The 18,659-nt window shown below is 41.7% G+C and overlaps 3 protein-coding genes across 3 annotated transcripts; 1 reads left to right on the forward strand and 2 right to left on the reverse strand.

Moving 5' to 3' along the window:
- Window positions 1–1,310: 1,310 nt before the first annotated feature.
- has1 (hyaluronan synthase 1) lies at window positions 1,311–3,342 on the reverse strand. The gene is made up of 4 exons (XM_053433019.1): window positions 2,653–3,342; window positions 2,308–2,533; window positions 2,077–2,209; window positions 1,311–1,986 (listed from the first exon to the last, which is right to left on the reverse strand). Exons 1-4 carry the CDS (start codon window positions 3,340–3,342, stop codon window positions 1,311–1,313), a joined length of 1,725 nt encoding a protein of 574 aa, XP_053288994.1.
- Window positions 3,343–7,734: 4,392 nt separating this feature from the next.
- LOC128450026 (trypsin-3) lies at window positions 7,735–8,983 on the reverse strand. The gene is made up of 5 exons (XM_053433428.1): window positions 8,882–8,983; window positions 8,606–8,759; window positions 8,265–8,527; window positions 8,047–8,183; window positions 7,735–7,951 (listed from the first exon to the last, which is right to left on the reverse strand). The coding sequence occupies exons 1-5, from the start codon at window positions 8,919–8,921 to the stop codon at window positions 7,802–7,804; spliced, it is 744 nt and encodes a 247-aa protein (XP_053289403.1). The 5' UTR covers window positions 8,922–8,983; the 3' UTR covers window positions 7,735–7,801.
- A 5,605-nt stretch (window positions 8,984–14,588) lies between these two features.
- On the forward strand, window positions 14,589–17,770 carry fpr1 (formyl peptide receptor 1). The gene is made up of 2 exons (XM_053431949.1): window positions 14,589–14,716; window positions 15,414–17,770. Exon 2 carries the CDS (start codon window positions 15,425–15,427, stop codon window positions 16,565–16,567), a length of 1,143 nt encoding a protein of 380 aa, XP_053287924.1. The 5' UTR covers window positions 14,589–14,716; window positions 15,414–15,424; the 3' UTR covers window positions 16,568–17,770.
- Window positions 17,771–18,659: the final 889 nt, after the last annotated feature.

Raw genomic sequence — 18,659 nt, forward strand, 5'->3', positions numbered from 1 at the left:
TGTACATTTGAATTGTAAAGTTCTTTATTAAATTTAGCTAACAATCATAATATCTTAAGTTCCATAAATACATTATACCTAATACACAAAGCCTATTCTTGAATAGCCTATTCAAGCTTAATTACTAAGATAAAGGAATGACAGATGAAAGTGGGGTGTTGGGTGGGGAAAACTTTGATTAGTAGTTTGGCGTTCCACATACAAATTATTTTTCAAATAAATAATTTGACTGGCTCTGTACAAAATGGACTTTCACCACCACACTGCTCTCTCACCGAAGTGATTATAATAAAACAAAACAAGAAAGAATCCTGCATGCTCTTTAAACATAACAAAGCATTTTAACATAATGTTATTTTGATTGAAAGAATACAAATCTGTGCATGTTAGAAAAACATTTTATTTTTCATCTTCAATTTGTTCACATTTTCAAACTATTTCCAGGCATTGCAACATATATATTGTTTAGAATATACAAATAAACATACAACTGGGCAGTGTTTGTCCATTTCCCCTCAGAAATACAAAAAGTGCATCTCACAAAGTACTTCACATATCAAGAGAATAGATGTACAGCATCTAAATATAATATTTAACAAGAAAAACCCTGAACCCATTGTTTCATAGGTTACCTCACGCTTTGGTCTTCAGCCACAGTATCATTATCATTGTCCACTTTACTGAGAGAGATACGATCTCTTGTTATCTGCTTGGTGATTTGTCCCATAGCGCAATAACTTAACTGCAGTTTCCATTATTTTAAAGGAAATCTGCAGAAGGTTCTGTCCAGGATCCAGTGCAATAACAATAACAGTGCTGAAGTGAAGGTCACTTAACTTAACTGGCGCAGTAATGCATCCGTGAGTGGAGTTCTTTGTACTGTTGATGCAATCTACACACACACACACATACGTGGACAATACCCTTTAATCCAAATGCGTTAAAAATAAGTGAATAGCAGTTTTTCGCATGATTAGATTTTGAATAAATATCTGCTGGAAGGTCATCTCACCTGTCGTCAACTGACAAAGAGAAACCTGAGAAGTGCATGAGCCCGAAAGCCCTCAGTACAGTTTCATTGAATTGTGCAACAACAACTCCACACTAATCAAACATTATATATAGATATGTTTTTGCCATGTGTAAAAAATTCTTTGGTTGTATGGATGTTTCATCAATATCACCATTTGTTGGTCCAGCATCTGCATGAAACGACCCAAACTATAATTTCTAAATAATTTAAAGAAATCAAATGAATAAAATAAAGAAAATAGTTATATTTGAAGAAAACTCAGTGCTCCACTTCGGACTTACACACTCACCGTGTATTTTTGTGCACGTTTTCTACATAACCTGCGGAACCATGCCCAATAGAGAAATATCATAAGCAGCCAGTAGCATATGTAGGCCACGGAGCCAAAGACTAAAAACTGAACCTCTTCAATCTTAGCTGGAGCCAACCAGTCCATGTGACTCTCCTTGTAGATTGTGTAACCGAGCCCAGCTAACAAGATGGCTGCCCACACTGACAGAGGGAGGAGGGGGATGTAGTTCCCCACCATCTTTCGCCTGCCTGATGTCCCCCAGCTGCTCTTGTTCATGGTGATGATGGCGAAATACTTTGCGGGCAGCAGGCTGGTCATGTACAGAGCCGAGTAGAGGGACATGAACACCATCACCATGTCTCCACGCAGGATGCAGGCGTACGCCGCTTTCACCAGCCCAATCAGCTGGATGCAGCACAGGACCCAGAGGATGTCCCACAGCGTGCCGATCCAAAACAGCTGGATGATGGTGGCGGTCACGAAGAAGGGGAAGATACCTGAGATGATGGACTCGTAGGTCATCCAGAGGTGGTGCTTGTGCCACCACATTGCGTTGTAGAGCCACTCACGGAAGTACGATTTTGTCCAGCGAGTCTGCTGGTTGAGCCAGCGCAGGAACTGAGCAGGTGTCTCCGTGTAGCACTTGGAGCGAGCCGTGTATCTTTAAAACAAGTTCAGAAATAACAACTTTAATATCAACAGAGGTGCATTGTATCTTGTGTCATTTCTGTGAGGTTGAGAGGGTTCTTACTTGGTGGCGTAGCCCATGCTCAGCATTCGGTTCGTGAGATGTCGGTCGTCACCAAATGTGCAGTGAGTTCCCAAAAACTTCTGATTGTACCAAGACTCCAGAAACTGCTGGAGGAGATCGTTCCTGTACAGACCTTCACGGAGCAAGTCAAGGAAACAGAGGTTACAAAGGGCTGCAACAACGCCACAACACAGACGAGACTCCCGCTGCTTCTTTTGAGAAAACACTCACCCAGAGGCCCACTGATGCAGGACACACAGTCGAAGAAGGACTGGCAGGACCTTTCGATGTTGAAAGCCATCCAGTACCTCAGGCTGCTCATGAAGCTGATGTAAGACTCTTTCAGGTTGAGGATCATCACGTCTCCTCCCACAGCACCGTACTTGGGGTTACTCTCCAGCACCTTACACAGCTCAATAGTGGCCAGAGAGTCCAGCTTAGTGTCTGAGTCACACACCTGAGCAACAGGAAAGAGATTCATGTCATTAAAAACTTGAAACACTGTCATTTTCTTCTCATAAAATGGTCTCAACTAAAATAAACTCTTCAGGGATATAAATGAGGAAATAGAAATACCTGTATATAGTCAACTGAGGATCCAAGTGCTTTGAACGCCGTGTACATCACATCCCGCTTGCCGCCCCATTTCTGCATAATGCACACACATCTCTTGCTCTGGATCAGGTGCTCTACCTCTTTTCTCTGTGGATCCTCTCCTATAACATAATCAGGATCCCACATTGAGCCCACGGCCATTTCCTCGTCCTGCTGGGCCTGGGTGGGGTCCCATGTGTGGTAGTTGTTCTTCCACACATAACAGCCAGGATCTTGGTCTTTGAACACCTCTCTGAACATGTCCATCATATATCTGTCATCCTCTGAGTTCCCGTCCACCACCATGATGATGCGCAGCAGCTCAGGTGGATACTTGAGAGCCCTGATGGAGTTGAGGCACTCTCTGAGATAGGTAGGGTCCTCCTGATAGGCTGATATGGTGAAGCCAATGGTCTTGGTCAAGGTGCATGGCTTTGTGCGGGCTTTCATTCGCCGGTGTTCAATGAAGGCGAAGAAGCTCTGGAACAACACGTGGAGGGAGAGGAGCAGTCCATAAAAACCAAAGGAGATGATTCCATACTGGGAGGTCGCCAGTTGGAAGCCGTCGACGTAGGCCCACACCATCACACCCAGGACCACCAGGGCGAAGAGGAAGGTGAGGATGGCACGGATTACTGAGCCCAGCTTCTTCAACAAATGTTTCAGCTCCATCGTCTTTCTTTACCTTGGGTACATATAACAACACAACATCTTAGCATGTGCATCCTTCAACGGTGGATTCAAACCAAACACTTACACAGGCACTTGTAGCAATGTGGTATGGAAAAAGGGTGTAAGAAGTGGAAAAAGCTGTTTTATGTGAAGTGTTGTAAGACGTCTTAACGAGCTCTAACAACTTGTATAATAACCCAACAGTTGCCCTAACAAATCCTTTGAGGTTCAAAATGAACAAGACTGTCAATCCAATTTATCACTCACTATTGTTTAAAAACACAATAACACGTTAGCAATAATGACATTGGAGTTCCAAAGAGCTATGGCACAAGTTACTATTTTCAAGCATTCTTTTTTAACTTATTTTAATTAATTTAATCATATCATTTATCTCATATACTTTAAATAGCCTCTGATAAATTATTATATGCACCAGTTTAGAATGTTTCAGATGAGCAACAAGTTGAGCTTAAATATCCCAGAGAAACAAGCACAATACATGAATGTGTCAGAAACCACAAATATATGTTATAGGTAGATCCATAAATCCAGCGGTGTCATCTGTGTTAACATGTGACTGAATTAATAAACAAGTAAATAATAAATAAAATAATAGTAATTATAAAAGGCTTTTAAAACTGCCAGCAGAAATCTAAACCACGTTCTATATTTAAATTCGTAAAACAATGGCAGTGATAAGATGTAGTCACATTAATATTTATGGTATCTTTGCTGTTTTATTAATATAGAAATTTAAAAAACAAGTTCCTACCTGGTGACAAGTTGTCCTGGCTGTAAACATGAGCCACGTCCACTTGGTGCTGCTCTCTCCTTTACCTGATGCTTCCTGGCTTCTCAGGCTCCAAGGCTGAACACGGGATGGAGCCATGATCGCTCTTTTTATATGTCGGGACTTACTATCATTTACGCGCGCCCCCGCTGACTCAGCCGTGCGTCAGGACCAAGGCGGTGGTCTTGACGGCATCACTGTGCTCTGTGCATGCGCGTGCTTTGTTTTCTCCCCTTTACCATGGAAATGTTACGTTTGCGACCTCCTACACAATGGTTTCCCAAACAGGGATGATCCCAAACTTTTCTGGTGGCAGCAGCTTCAAGTAGACAAAACAAACGCGCCACTTGGTTAAAGGGATGTTTCTGGGGTTACCTCTGTATTCATGTCCACCCTCTCACACCCCATTTCTTTATTTAATCATAACCCAAGAGCTCACATTGTACTATGATATTATTCTATTCTATTTTATTTGACCACCGCCTGCATCTTAGGGATGTTTGGTTCTAATTATCATAAAAAAAGCAACCCCAGTAAGTTATAGTTATAGTTATCACTTCATGATAAGATTCAGTGGAGCCAGATTCTGGGATGGAATGATTCATACAAATGCTCTTCCACAAAATGTTACGAAAGATGCTTTAAAGACAATTGTACTTGTGTTATACTACTGTTCTGCTATTGATTAATATTGCTCAGGCGTCAGTGCATGTGAATAATATCCTGACCTAACACACACACAAACACACAAACACACATACACACCCTCAGGCGTGCATGTGAATACATCTGCACACTTGCCCATGTCACATACTCACAGCTGTTGCTTTTATATAGATATTAGTATTATAAGGCTTTACATGATATAGTTCATTTGTCTTTCAGTCATTGTATGTCATATTTTGAATTTTAAAATGCACCTATACTCTGTACTTTCCAATCTGTGCTAAATAATAAATTTACGATTCAATGGTATTTTTTCTAATCTGATCGACCTCATATTGGTAAAATGTTCTATTGTTCATCAAGTGTTCATCCTTTGCTTACACAGCAGAATTTAATACCACAACCTTCACCCAGAAACTTAAAAGAAACAAAAATGTGACTTTTATGGTGAAAATGTGTAACATTTTTTTATCTTGATATAATTTTTGAACACATTTTCCAGCTCTAGAGTAGAAACTTTGCAGACAGAGAACAGCTTGTTGAGGTATTTAATCAAATCGACCTTGAGGGAGAGAAAGATAAGAAAACTCAGAGGCTGCAGTTCAGTCTGTACATAGGTGGGAGGATGCCCTCTGCTGGAACCCATCTGAAACTGCAGGAGCCAAAAATAAACAACTAAGGGGGTAGAATATAAATCCTGAGAAAAGGAGGTGTGACACCATGAAGTTCTCGTGTCTGATCTTTCCCACTAATCTCTGACTATGAAAGACAAAAGCTGTCCCTCTGAATTGCTGTCACTGTCCTGAGTCTGCCATGATTACATCCCTGTAGAGTTTCTCCGTGGGCAGATCTGTTCATGAAGGTCCACACCCTTTGCCACAGGAGGCCTGAGTCGTCAACAAGCTTCATGTCAGACCCAAATAGAAGCCACCAGGCCGCTGATGTCATGTGCGCAGGCCGTGCCAGTGTTTAGGGGATGATGAAGTGGCCTGACTTACTGGAAATGTTATTATTTGTGTGGTTTCTGCAGGAGATGTCTGTGTTCACTTTAATGTTATCCCTCCGCACTGTGCTGGAGATAATCTTATAGATGTCTTATTATAATATTAAACGATCACCTTAGTTAACAGGCTAGTAGGCGCAGTATCTGTGCATGTGATGACATTCCTGTCCTGCGTACCCTCAAGTTCAGCCTGTTTAGTACAAGGCCAAAAAACTTGAGGGCACACAACTGAGGTTATGACCCTATCATCCGCTGGAGGCTGCTAACATCTACTGGTAGTTGGTAACTTAAATTGTGCAGAAGACCTTCAAACATACAGGGGATATTCACCAGCTAGTCCTATATTCTATAATACAATGTGACGCCATGTGTGTGCTATCGTGACATTTTCCTCTAAAGTTAAATTAGATCATTTCAAATCACGACATTTTTAATCTGACTTTGCCTCAGCCAAAGAGGTTGTGGTTTCACCCCTGTCCATTGTGTTTTTGCTCTGAAATTTGCAGGAATTTAACTCGGTGGCAGGTTGTGTTATGGGTCAACAAACAACCTGTTAGATGTTGGTGTGGATCCAGACCAGGGAGCTTTTTCCAACATTGCCAGATTGACGTTTTTCAAAACTTTCACCATTTTCCAAGGAAATAATAAACAATCTGGCATATTCAGGGAACTGATATGTGATAATGTGTGAAGTTTGGTGCAGGTTGAATTAAATCAATGGGGACTGTTGGGCCTTGGCAGTGGAAGGTGCTCTTCTGACTGCCATTCTAGCTTATTGGCTTATTGCTCCGGTTATATGAAAACATCATGACTACATTATTGGTTTGTTCTGCTGGTCATTGCAGTGTCCGATGGCTGAACTTTATAAAACTGCAGAAGGATAAGGATGTAAGCAGCTCGCTAACGTGGTTTGGGGATTTCTGTAGAATTCCAAACATGGACATCTATGTTGCTAAAACCATAAAACCTGTCCAGAGCCACGTTTTCAAATAAAAAATGTGCAGCATCCATGCAGCATAGCTTCGATAAGAGCTTTCTTTTTCTACGTGGGTCATGAGTTCTCAGAAAACTTTGTTAGGCCCCAGTCTTTATTTGGTGGTCAAGCAAATGCCTGGTGACTCACTCCTCCTCTCTCCGCCACACCCAGGCAACCAGAATCCACTTAAACCATTCATGGATTTTGTGATTGAGTTTTCTCATGTGTGCACCTGCTGTTTTATTAGCAGTTTGAGCCCGTTCGCACAGATGTTACTGAGCAGTGTCCTAGGAAGGGGTTCAGGGCACTACTTACTTCTTTAGGGTGCAACAATTGTAGACCTTCGTACCTATTCTACTCAGACTGCTCGGAACATCAATACTCAGGCTGCAGCGAGACACTGGAGTTTTGAAGAGCTACAGATTTACAAAAGGAAAAACTCTGAGTCGATAGTCAACTGGCTAAATACCACCTTTGTCGCAGTGCTCCATACTCCATACTGATTATGGAGTGTGGCCAGAGTGTGCAGCATGCTTTATGGTTTCCGCCCACAGAGAGCAGTGTAGCAGCATTTTTCTGCCTCAGTGATTTATTGCAGGCTGACTGCAAAAATCACAACTCGTCCCTTGTGTAGTCTTTGCTCTCCTGAGGCATCATCGAGCTAGAAACGTGTCAGTCCATTTGACGTGAATCAGTCAGAGTTTGTCAAGACAAGTAAGTGTGAGGCAGCTGGACCGTGTGTTACAATCTCAGACGTGTGTTTTGATTTACAGTCATGCAAAGATATGAATTATGGCAGTGAAGTGGATTTTCAAAGACGTATAGGCTTCTTCTTGTTTAAGGCAAAACATGTGGATGAGGCCAGATGTGCTGTGTTGTTATATTCTTAGATGCCAACACATTCTGAGGACACACACACTAATAGACTTGTATAAATGACACCACACACACCAGACCTCTCATAGTTGACTTTAATGATGTTGCCATGTGCTGCACATGATTTCTTTTACAGCTCTGCTGCTCAGCCAGATGCCATTGTGTTCCTGATCCAGGGGGTGTAATTACAAACCTTTGTGTACACCCCAGGCTTGTTTCTCAGGGCACAACCATGTCCCCAAGACACAACTCCCTGGAGCTCGCCGCCACACATCATGGGACCCCCGGAGTCACCCTGAGGACAGAGAGATGAAGGTTCCCTTACTGGTGCATCATTCACGTAGTCATGTGTTTTTTTGGCTGTTACAGCAGCCTTGACCTCTACATTACCTGACAGGAGTCCTTCCCTCCCTTCAGATAGCCGGCACACATCATGTTTTCAGTGATTTGGAAAGGATATGCGTTAAAGCATGTGTCATCGCTCAGGAGGGGGACCTCAAGGCACTGCAACTTATGAGGGTACCTCGCTGGAAAAGACAGAAAAAGAAGATGCATCTATGTTTTTATGTGTTTGAACGGATCAGAAACACATCTGGCGTTTAACTCACAGCCTTCATCGCTGGGACGAAGATTCCCCCATCCAGAGATCTGGCACATTGTTCCGTCACTGGCACACTTCGAGGGGAGGGTTGCAGGGCGCACAAAGCTGTTCAGAGTGGCCGGTCGACTCAGCCTGATAAGCATGATATCACTGTCCTGCGAGCGGGGGTTGTAGTCAGGGTGGCGAATAAACTCAGCAGACATAATGTGCTGCTCAGTCCCCTCGGGTTCCCAGATGTCGTGCTCTCCCAGACGAACTTCTATATTCGACCTGTGTTTAGAGATGAATGTCAGTTACCTCCCCTGTTGTTTTTCTCACCAGGATCTGTGAAAAATGAATAGTTCTTACTTTGATTTGCAGTGTGCAGCAGACAGCACCCACTCATCAGACAGAAGAGTCCCTCCGCAGAAGTTGTACCCATCGAAGAGAGACACCTGGTAGGGCACGGAGTGTTTCGGGCAATCATATCCTCCAACAATTTTGTTGCCTTCCTCCAGGGAAGCTATCGGCATTTGGAATAAAGACGAGACAAAACCAGAAACAACCATCGAATCATTCAATTTTTAAACATCTTAATCTCTGGGCCTACTTTTCTCAACAGTGTCTGTCATTTCTCTAAATTACCTGCCGCTCCAAAGAGAGTGAGAAGAAGGAAAAGCTTCATGCCTTCTGTTTGTTATACTGGCAGATTAATGTGCCCTCACTCCAAGCTTCAGGTATTTCAGCCCTCTTTTATCTTTCCTCTCAAGGTCTTCTATCGTTAGAGATACACCTCAAACACTAAACATGTGTTGAATTTCCCTGGTCACTTAGGGTTAAGCATGTATGGCAGAAAACAGCAGCTGTTTTTGTCTGATTACGAATTCTGTGAGATTTTGAGGACTTTCTGTGTTAAGTCAGGGCCCTTGCTCTTTGTAAGTTTAAACTCAACAGTGTCTTTTTGATGCAACACTTTAATTGTGCAATCAGATTGTGGAAAATGGCATATGCACATCTCTAAATTACTTGGAACCACAAAGTGACTTTCATGTTTCCGGACGTTGAGTAAGACTCATACAGGCAAATCATTATATCATCAGAAAATGTGATAAAATTGTTTCCTTTACGCTATCAGTGAAGAGTCACACGTCCACACTGAAAGCGCACATATACCTATATTTAGAAATTTAAAAAAAAACACATTTTTAACGCACAACTCTGCATTCAGTCCACTCACCAGCTGTCACTCACACACAGTTTAAGGATGATTTACACTCTCACTTACGCAATATTACAAAACTGCAGGTCACTGCTGAGTCAATGCGGCAGAATGGAGACGTTGAGGTACCAGGCTCAGTTACTCATGCATGAGCATAGGTGTTTATCAGCACCAGACAGGAAAACATTTAAATGTGAGGGTGCATTTAACCAAACCCTATCATTATACACTTAAGACTAAAATATAACGCATTCCCATCCAGCACAGGCAAGTTCTCCCCCCCTCATTACTGTGTGGCACACACACCATCGGCCTCATTCCTCTTCCAACCTGCGTATCACGGCTCGTGTTCTTTGATCATTGACAAATGCTTCTACTTTGCTCAGACTGTTGGGACGCGCTCTCTCTGTAAAAGATGCAAACATCTTAAATAGCATGTGTTCACTGTTTGTTTCACTTGTTCTGACTGGATTTCACGAGAGGGATACATTCCCATCACATTTTCAGCAGAAAACATGAGGCCAGGCATTAAAGCACCCTCCAATGGCCTTTATTAGAGAAAAGGAAACTGACAAGGACTTTCCCCCCTTTGCACCATTTACCTCTCTAACCCTTGTGACAATACATGGAAAAGATTTTTTTTTATTTATATCTGGCGTTCTCTGCATGTTTAACCAGTTCCGGCTCCCCCTAATCCCATTCCACTGGACCTCAAAATACCCTTGGAGAGACAGAGGGAGCCCTGTTTCACAGGTCTGTATATGACTTACCCGTTGTCAGGCTTGTTTGCTCTCAGACAGAGCCCAGGCTGATTATTCATATCCTTTAGGTCTGCTGAGGGGGGACCAGCCGCTGTGGTTGAAAAGCAGAGACGAATGTAAGGAAGTGGTTTAAGTTATTGAGGTTCAGCTCTTTTTTTTCTTTTTCTGTGTGTGGTGTGTTTCATGGAAACAACCGTCAGTGAGCCATGAGGACGAAAGCCATTGGCACCGGCCTCGACTTGAAAAACAAAATTCCTGACCTCTCCACACCCCAGAGACAGAGGATTTGATTTCCAGTCAGCACCGCAACAAGATCAACAAACCTTTGAGGTTTTCAGCACACAGTAGATGCCACTCTTTGTGTCTTTCTGACAGCGTTGGTGCAGTAGAGAAATTTCAGCACAATGGTTTCTGTACCACCTTTGGACTCGACCCCTCCACCACCACCCAGGCAGAAGGAGCTGTGGATTCTGACATGCACTGTGTTTTGCATTCAACAGCAAAGAAAAATACTGGGTGTACATCAGTGATGCTTGGAGCTGGAGTATGTCATTAGTCTGTCACTGTCCCACACGCAAAGACACACACACACACACACACACACACACACACACACACACACACACACACACACACACACACACATATACACACGATTTACTTGTGCCTTCCAGGTGACTCCCCCACCCTCCCAGCTGCTGTAGTGAATAATAAACCCCCCAACTCCAACTGCATATATCAACCACGGTTAAAACTAAATTCTCTTTAAACCTCCACTAGTTGTTTTACACACCCAAATTGCTATTTGTGTGGCACACACATAATTGCACGTTTGGTTGGTAAATCCAGAACTCTGGCAAGCCCTGGGCTCTGAAGGCTTCCCTCAAACTATAGCCTTGGGATAGCTATTAATATACCCTACAGACAGCAGCAGAATGCTCTGCCTTTACGTTCTCTTAAAGACTCAGACAGCAAAAAGTTTTTTGTTTAAAAAAAAAAGCACACATTTTAGCACAGAAATGAAAACTGGAGAATGTATTGCAAGTGGGATTAGCACCAAATGAAACAAAGTAGTCACAGTGTCTAGACTTCAGCTAAAACGGGCTTGTCACTTAACGTTACAAATGCAGCATAACGGTGCAGGAGTTTTAAGGAGTGATTAAATGGTTAAACTGGGTCAGAATATTTAAAACAGTTTCCTGCAGTTCCAGTGGATTAATTTTGGTCCTGGCGTAAGAGATCTCTCAATGGAGACATTTTTTAAACACTGACTGTTTATTTATCAAAAAAAGGGGAGAGGGCTATGATAACAATGACATGACTGCTCCTGCCCACACACTCAAATACGGGTGTTGGTCTGAATTCATGCAGGGGCCTGAGAGCGTGTGCACAGACACATGCATGTAATGTCTCTCACTCCTTCTCCCTCTCTTTCTTCCCCCTCTCGCTTTCTTTTTTTCCTCCCCCTCACATCTGGACTTTTGGCAGGACACGGTTCCTGTTTTGTGTGTGGGTGCATCAGCAGGGGACTCGGTTTTAGGGCTGGGCAGGTTCGAGCAGCTCACAACTGCAAAAATCTGATCAGTTCATGACTTTGAGGCTCATTGAGAAAAAAGTTAGACCTTGTACATCGCCTCAATCACCAGGATGCTTCTGTCTCTGATTGTCTGAGTCCCAATTGTCATTGTGTTTTCAGAATTTTCATCAAGGCATCATCTGTTTCTCCTAATATATGAAAGCAAACATGACCAGCAGATGTATACAGAGATCCATATGGTGGTTAATACTATAAATTTCGTCTTTTCATTTCAATCTAATTAACTACATGGCAACAACTTTGCCGAATATGACTCATTGACTGACATTTAAAAATAAGTTGGCATAAAACCAGCTGCTTAAATGTCTTGGCCACATCCTTTGCAACATCTGTAAAAATGTTGTTTGATGAAGTTTGTTGCTACAGGATGTCAAACTGAGCCACATAATAAGAATTAATCCTGGACATCAGTCTATTTAGTCCTGAAATGTGAAGGAACACAGATGATAGTGATTGAGGAAACAGCTTATTCTTCATATTTTGCAATGCTCCATGGAAAATCGAACAAAAAAACATAGCACTTACACATGCACTAATGTGTGGGTAGTGGGGCAGAGGAATCAAGAGTAAAGAGGAACTGTGTGGGAGGAAATATGAGCATGAAGTCAAACTCAGATGTAAGTTCTCTCCCCCACTGAAAGGTGGGACTCTACTCTGGGGAGATGAGATGGATTTTCTGTGTCTGCAGCCGACTCTGCCCCATGTTCATCTTGTTCTGATGTTCCCAACGCTAATGTCTCTTCCTGTTGGAATGCATTTCTGCAGATTCCTCTTAACTGCTTGAGGAGATGTAATGACATATTCACATGTGATATGTCTTGTAAGGTCTTAGTATAATTACGGATTAAATAAGTTTAAGGTGGCTTCCCTTTACTTTTTGGCTTGCTGTTTTTCTCATTCCCTCCAATTCTTTGTGCACCTTTTGCCAATCCAAACATGTCCTTCTCTACTTTTTATTGGGGAGTTGGTGGTAAATTTGTTTCACTAAACTACAGTAATTAATACCTCAAATCTGCAAACGTAAAAAACCATGCTGCATATTCCCCTCTGTCAAGGAGGTTATGTATTCATTCCAATATGTCTGTTTGAAAAATGTTATGCAAAAACCACCAACATTGGTTTGAAGGGAATCTTGATTGAAGGGTGAGGTATGATCCATACAAACCAACCTAATATATTTATATTAAGATCTTAGTCATCTAGGGCAGATATAACATTTCTTCCCCCACTTATTTTTAAATTGTAAGGTTTGGTTTTGTTTCTTAACAAATAATTCACAGATCTTAAAGGAAAACAAGCATATGTAGAATGGTATATCTCTGATCAGATAAATTTGTCATGGCTTTCTGTGTACATGGTATATGTATCTGATCTAAATACATGTCCATGCAATTTGGTGTGAAAGTGATCAATGATCAGTTGGAGGAGGTGTACTCTCTCTTACTTAGTGGTGTTTTTGTTTGCTCAATATTGGTATCTTCATTTGTATGTGACACTGTAACACATCGCAAACTGCACTTAAATTAATTTGAGCAGTTTCAGAAACATCCCATTAGGAGAGTAAGACGCTAAAAAAGGAAAACAGCACATAGCTCGGACATGTGCTTATACTGACAATAGCTCTAAAAATGTTATTAAAGATGTGTGATTCCTCAACAGAGGTACCACAGTTATGTCCAGCTTCAAGTGGTCAGAGGCAAAGAGGGAGTAGCCTATGCTAAAATAAATATGACTATTTGATAACATGAAATCTGGTTCCAGTGCGACAATCGTACACAGGGAGCAAGGTAAAGAGAATGGATGTAGGAAAAAAATATGTAACCTACACGTCCAGATGGCAATTCCAACGGTCAACACGGAGCAATTATGCTCAACCTCAACCAAACATGTGTTCAGCCCACATAGCGAAAAACACATTACGCAGCAGCATCACTGGTGAACATGAGAAGTTGCTGCTCCACTCTCATATACAGTCATCCCAGCAAACCCACAATTTATGCGTTTAGCTGTTTGGTTAGTTGTTTTTTCACTTTTGGAGTTTCCCAATGAATGAACGTGTTACAGCAGGATGTTCTGCGTCAGACTCTTATCAGCAGAGAATATCCTGCAGGTAAGGGCTGAGAGTCAGACAGAGAGTAAACTGAATGTCTGTGTTTTTCATAGGCTGCGCACACAGACACATACACACAAACACACACACACACACACACAAACTCACACGACTTGACCCATGACTTCAGGGGACATTAAATCGATTTCTTGGAGACGCTTACTTTAGCCATAGTTACTAACTAAGATCTAACCTAAACCTAACTTTACCCTAGCCCTAGTCCTAGCCCAAACCCAAACATAAAACTAAATCAAATAATAAATAAATAAACTTAACTTAACGTAACTTAACTTAACTTAGCTTAACCTTAACCTTAACCTTAACCCTAGCCTAAACCCAAACCCAATCCCAAACTTTACCTAAACTTTGTCCTAAACCCTACACTGTCTAACTTTAAAATGTTGATAAAGATGATTGTACATTATGCAGACTTGCTTTTGTCCCCATAATGTGATTTGAACAGATTTAGATCCCCACAATATAAGAAATACCTGGACTGCACAATCACACACAGACACACACACACACACACACACACACACACACGCACACTCGCGCGCGCGCACACATAATTTATACACTGTGTAAATCACAGATTATTTCTGACATTAAGTTCATGTGCAGGCAGAGCGTGGGTCTAGTACAAGGAGGGAGGGAGGGGGAGGCTCGTGATCCCGCCTTGATGGGAGCGATGACTTCACATATGTAAAGTCTCCAGGATCCGAGCTCCGCAGTTTTTCCTCTGGATTCGTCTGAGCTGTCCGCTGCGGACACATCCTCCTCTTTGTGGAAGGTACTTTTATTTTTCTCACAAACTGTGTCTGTCTGTGTGTGTGTGCGTGTGTGTGTGTGTTCGCGCATCGGACTGTCAGGAAGATTACAGAAGGATCCAAGTTATCAAGCCTGACCCAGAAAACATCCCTGCAATGTTTTTAATTCGCTTTTTTTCATGTTGTTCTCTACATCAAAAAAATATTTTTTATGTGCAATCATATGTTTAAATGTGACAAAAGCGGTAATTAAGTACATGAAGTGGATTATTTTTGTGTGTTTTTTTATCTGTGGTTCAGATTTTTTTTTTTTAAATCCTGTTGATCTGATGTTGAATTCACTCAGGAGAACCTGGTGTGCAGTTTATATGTGGTGCAGAGCTTACAGAGAAAAACGTTTTTTTTTTCTTTGTTTTCTTGAGTGTGGAAATTGGTGTCGTATAAGATTTGTCTTATTGTCTTTTGTGGGTCATGAAAATGTTGTGAAGCAGCAGGTCATGATTGTTGTTACCCCATGATTACAGAGTTCAAGTCATGCCCCTGCAGACAGCATCCTCCCCAGGTCTTTTAGAGGAACTGACATAAGTGAAGTCATTTTTTTTGGGAGGAATGAATGTCTTGATTTTGAATTCCACTTTTCAAATGAGGTACATTTATGTATTAATTATGGATTGCTATTGGACTCTAGGTTAACATTTAAATGTTTTGTTTTTGATTCAGGTTCAAAGACAATGATGGAGCTAATGACTGCTACCCCTTCCTACGCCATGAACACATCAGACATCACTGGAAGAAACAACTCCTTTTACGAAGACGACGAAGAGTATGACTACAAGGATGAGCACGCTGAGCTGAGACAGTCCCTCAACATCATGTCTCTAATTGTTTATTGCCTGGCCTTTGTTCTCGGTGTGTTCGGGAATGGAGTGGTTATCTGGGTGACCGGGTTCAAGATGAAGAAAACCGTTAACACCGTTTGGTTCCTCAATCTAGCTGTGGCCGACTTTCTCTTCACAGCGTTCCTGCCCCTGAGCGTGACGTATACGGCCATGGATTTCCACTGGCCTTTTGGCAACTTCATGTGCAAGGTGAACAGCACTGTGAGCTTTCTGAACATGTTCGCCAGCGTCTACATCCTGGTGGTGATCAGTGTGGACAGATGTGTGTCTGTGGTGTGGCCCGTCTGGGCCCAGAACCACCGCAATGTACGCAAGGCTTTGTGCGTGAGTCTGGGTGTTTGGATACTGGCTCTGATTCTCAGCGCTCCATACTTCATCTTCAAGGACACTGGGCCATCCTATCACAATGAAGACATCATCAACTGCTTCAACAACTTTGCCCTTTCTGACGACTATGAAACAGCATCAGTGAATGACCTGCGACAGTTTCGACATCAGACCATGACCATCACCCGCTTCCTCCTGGGATTCGTCGTCCCCTTCACGGTCATCGTCTCCTGCTATGCAGTCATCATCCATCGCCTCAGGAGGAACCGCACCCTGGCCAGCCAATCGATTCGCCCCTTCAAGATCATCGCTGCCGTCATCACTACTTTCTTCCTGTGCTGGGCGCCGTACCACATCATGGCTCTCATCGAGATGGTTAATCACACGGCGATCCACTCGAGTGAAACATTGGACCACGTCATCACTATCGGTGTCCCTATAGCGACCAGCCTGGCCTTTCTCAACAGCTGCCTGAACCCACTGCTGTATGTGTTCATGGGCCAAGATTTCAAGGAAAAGGTCCGCAAGTCCATCCTGAACGTGTTGGAGACTGCCTTCCAGGAGGAGGTGTCTCGCTCATATACATACACAAACTCAATGGTGACCAGTCGGAGTAAAGAGAAGTCCGTGTCGGATGCTGAGGTATAAGGTTGCCCATGATATGGATAAACAAATTCTCTAACTGTGTAGAACATATATAACTGTATATAACAAATAACTTTTTTTTAATTCATGGATCCTCAAGACAACCTGTATATATATATGATCTGATATTAGAATATTCCTTATTATTTGATAGATATTTGCTAGCAGTCAGGTCTAAAGCAGATAGCTGTCTCCTTATGAAGCTGACACGTGGTGGTACTGAACAACAGGTTGTGTGATGCTGTAGTGGGCTGGTTTATTTTGAAATAATGGAAAAGTGAAATGTTTCAAGGGACAAAACAGTTTATTTATGTAAAATAAGTGTCATAATCAGAGGGAAGTGAATGCTTTCCAGAAAAATGTAAGACAGAACAGGGAGAAAAATGCACACATATAACTGTTATACACATAAACACACAGAGGCAGTCAAACTGAATGACATGTACAGTGCCATTCATTATACAGTACCTTTGTTAGCTGCACCCTGACAGCTGTAAGGGATGCACTCTGCCACTTTTTCGGAAACACTTATTTCAGATTAGGTATTAGATCAGTTTATGGCTAAATTTGTGCAACACAAACATGACAGAGATGTTGTAAGATGTGGTTGATGTAAGGGACGTTGTGTTTCTCATGTCTCATAAACTCCAGTTGTTGATTTTGATGTCTTCGTCCGTCTGTTGCATCAAAGACAGCAAGCAATGAAACTAGGAGTTTATAAGCCATGATCAGAGACTCTTTTTTATCATCAAATACGCAGTCACATGACCTACAAAACATAGTAATAAGGGACGTATGGAACAGGTTTAACTGAAAATAGCATCTAGTGTTAAATAGTGTTGTCCCATCACTGAGGATTATACAATGTTCATTTCATTACATTCCCCTCGCACCCAACCCACTGACGCCATTACTTGTGTGCCTCATAAAATACATCGATAGTGTGTGTGTGTGTGTGTGTGTGTTTGTGTGTGTGTGTGTGTGCGTGTGTGTGTGTGTGTGTATGAGCTGACTTTTGACTGCTACATGCCAACTGCATGCTTTGATAAACATGTTATTCAGCATTAGGTCTGGTTCATGAGGGCTTGACAAAGAATTATGTTACCATGAGATTGTTGTGGTTAATTTGAATTTGCATTTTAACTTCTCGTTAGATCTTTGGATCATTGTCAGCTGTTTTAAGAGGGCATACTTTAATGTCTGTGACCCCCCTCCCCCCCCCCCCCCCCCCCCCCCCCGAGTACATGCTCTCAACTTTTTTAATGTATCTTGTCAGTTAATCTTCATCATGGAAAGAAATACATTTACTCACATTTCCAAAGCAAGAATCAATCAGTTCTCAAAGTTTTTGCTGATTAATTGAATGGAAACAACTGTAATAGCACACTTTTCTGTCTCATAATCTGAACCTCTGTATCAAAGATCAATTTTTATGTAAACAGTGTAAATGATAATTGTTTCTTTTGCCATTTTTAACCCTACAGTGGCGAAATCTTTTACAAGTCCGTAAATGACGATGATGACTGTTATTGTGATTCTTGTTGTATACCATTATTTCTATTATTAAAATATTATGTAGATTTAACCCCTTTCTCACTTGTAATGTTCATCTCCTTATCACTTTAAAACACTGTAATAAATATGTTTGTATTAGGAAAGGCTGCAAATCAGTGGCTGTTACTGGTCAGGAAGTGGACATATCATCAGTCTTTTATATTAATATTCAGAAACTATGGAAGCGTATTGCATTCACCTGAAAAAATTTAAATAGTGTTTTTCTGAGATAATTATCTCTGAAAATCCAACAATAACAATATAATAACATTTTATAAATACTAAACAACATGATTATGTATAGAACCTATTACGAATTTTATGAGGTTAAGATAGATAAAGAAAATATAGTTTTCATTTTTGTCCATAATTCACATTTTTTGTTTGGTAGACTTTTGTAGTTCACTGTTATTTGTACAGAAGGAGAGGCTTGCAGTTTTAAGCGACGCTATACATCATGGCGCTAATACAAGAAACGTCGCCAAACAACAGACTGTCTAAGAGTGCAACAGTTACATGTAGCACGCTGAACAAGGACTCT

The sequence above is a fragment of the Pleuronectes platessa genome, chromosome 10 (assembly GCF_947347685.1).
Source record: "Pleuronectes platessa chromosome 10, fPlePla1.1, whole genome shotgun sequence".
NCBI lineage: Eukaryota > Metazoa > Chordata > Actinopteri > Pleuronectiformes > Pleuronectidae > Pleuronectes > Pleuronectes platessa.

What these genes read in the sequence shown, in the direction of transcription:
- fpr1 (XM_053431949.1), top strand. Translation starts at nt 15,425, where the DNA reads ATGATGGAGCTAATGACTGCTACCCCTTCCTACGCCATGAACACATCA.
- LOC128450026 (XM_053433428.1), bottom strand. Translation starts at nt 8,921, where the DNA reads ATGAAGCTTTTCCTTCTTCTCACTCTCTTTGGAGCGGCAG. An exon ending in CACTCTCTTTGGAGCGGCAG is followed by an intron (nt 8,760 to 8,881) that starts GTAATTTAGAGA and finishes AAATGCCGATAG; the next exon opens with CTTCCCTGGAGGAAGGCAAC. An exon ending in GAGGGAAGGACTCCTGTCAG is followed by an intron (nt 7,952 to 8,046) that starts GTAATGTAGAGG and finishes CTCTGTCCTCAG; the next exon opens with GGTGACTCCGGGGGTCCCAT.
- has1 (XM_053433019.1), bottom strand. Translation starts at nt 3,342, where the DNA reads ATGGAGCTGAAACATTTGTTGAAGAAGCTGGGCTCAGTAATCCGTGCC. An exon ending in CTGCATCAGTGGGCCTCTGG is followed by an intron (nt 2,210 to 2,307) that starts GTGAGTGTTTTC and finishes TGCTCCGTGAAG; the next exon opens with GTCTGTACAGGAACGATCTC. An exon ending in AGCATGGGCTACGCCACCAA is followed by an intron (nt 1,987 to 2,076) that starts GTAAGAACCCTC and finishes CTTGTTTTAAAG; the next exon opens with ATACACGGCTCGCTCCAAGT.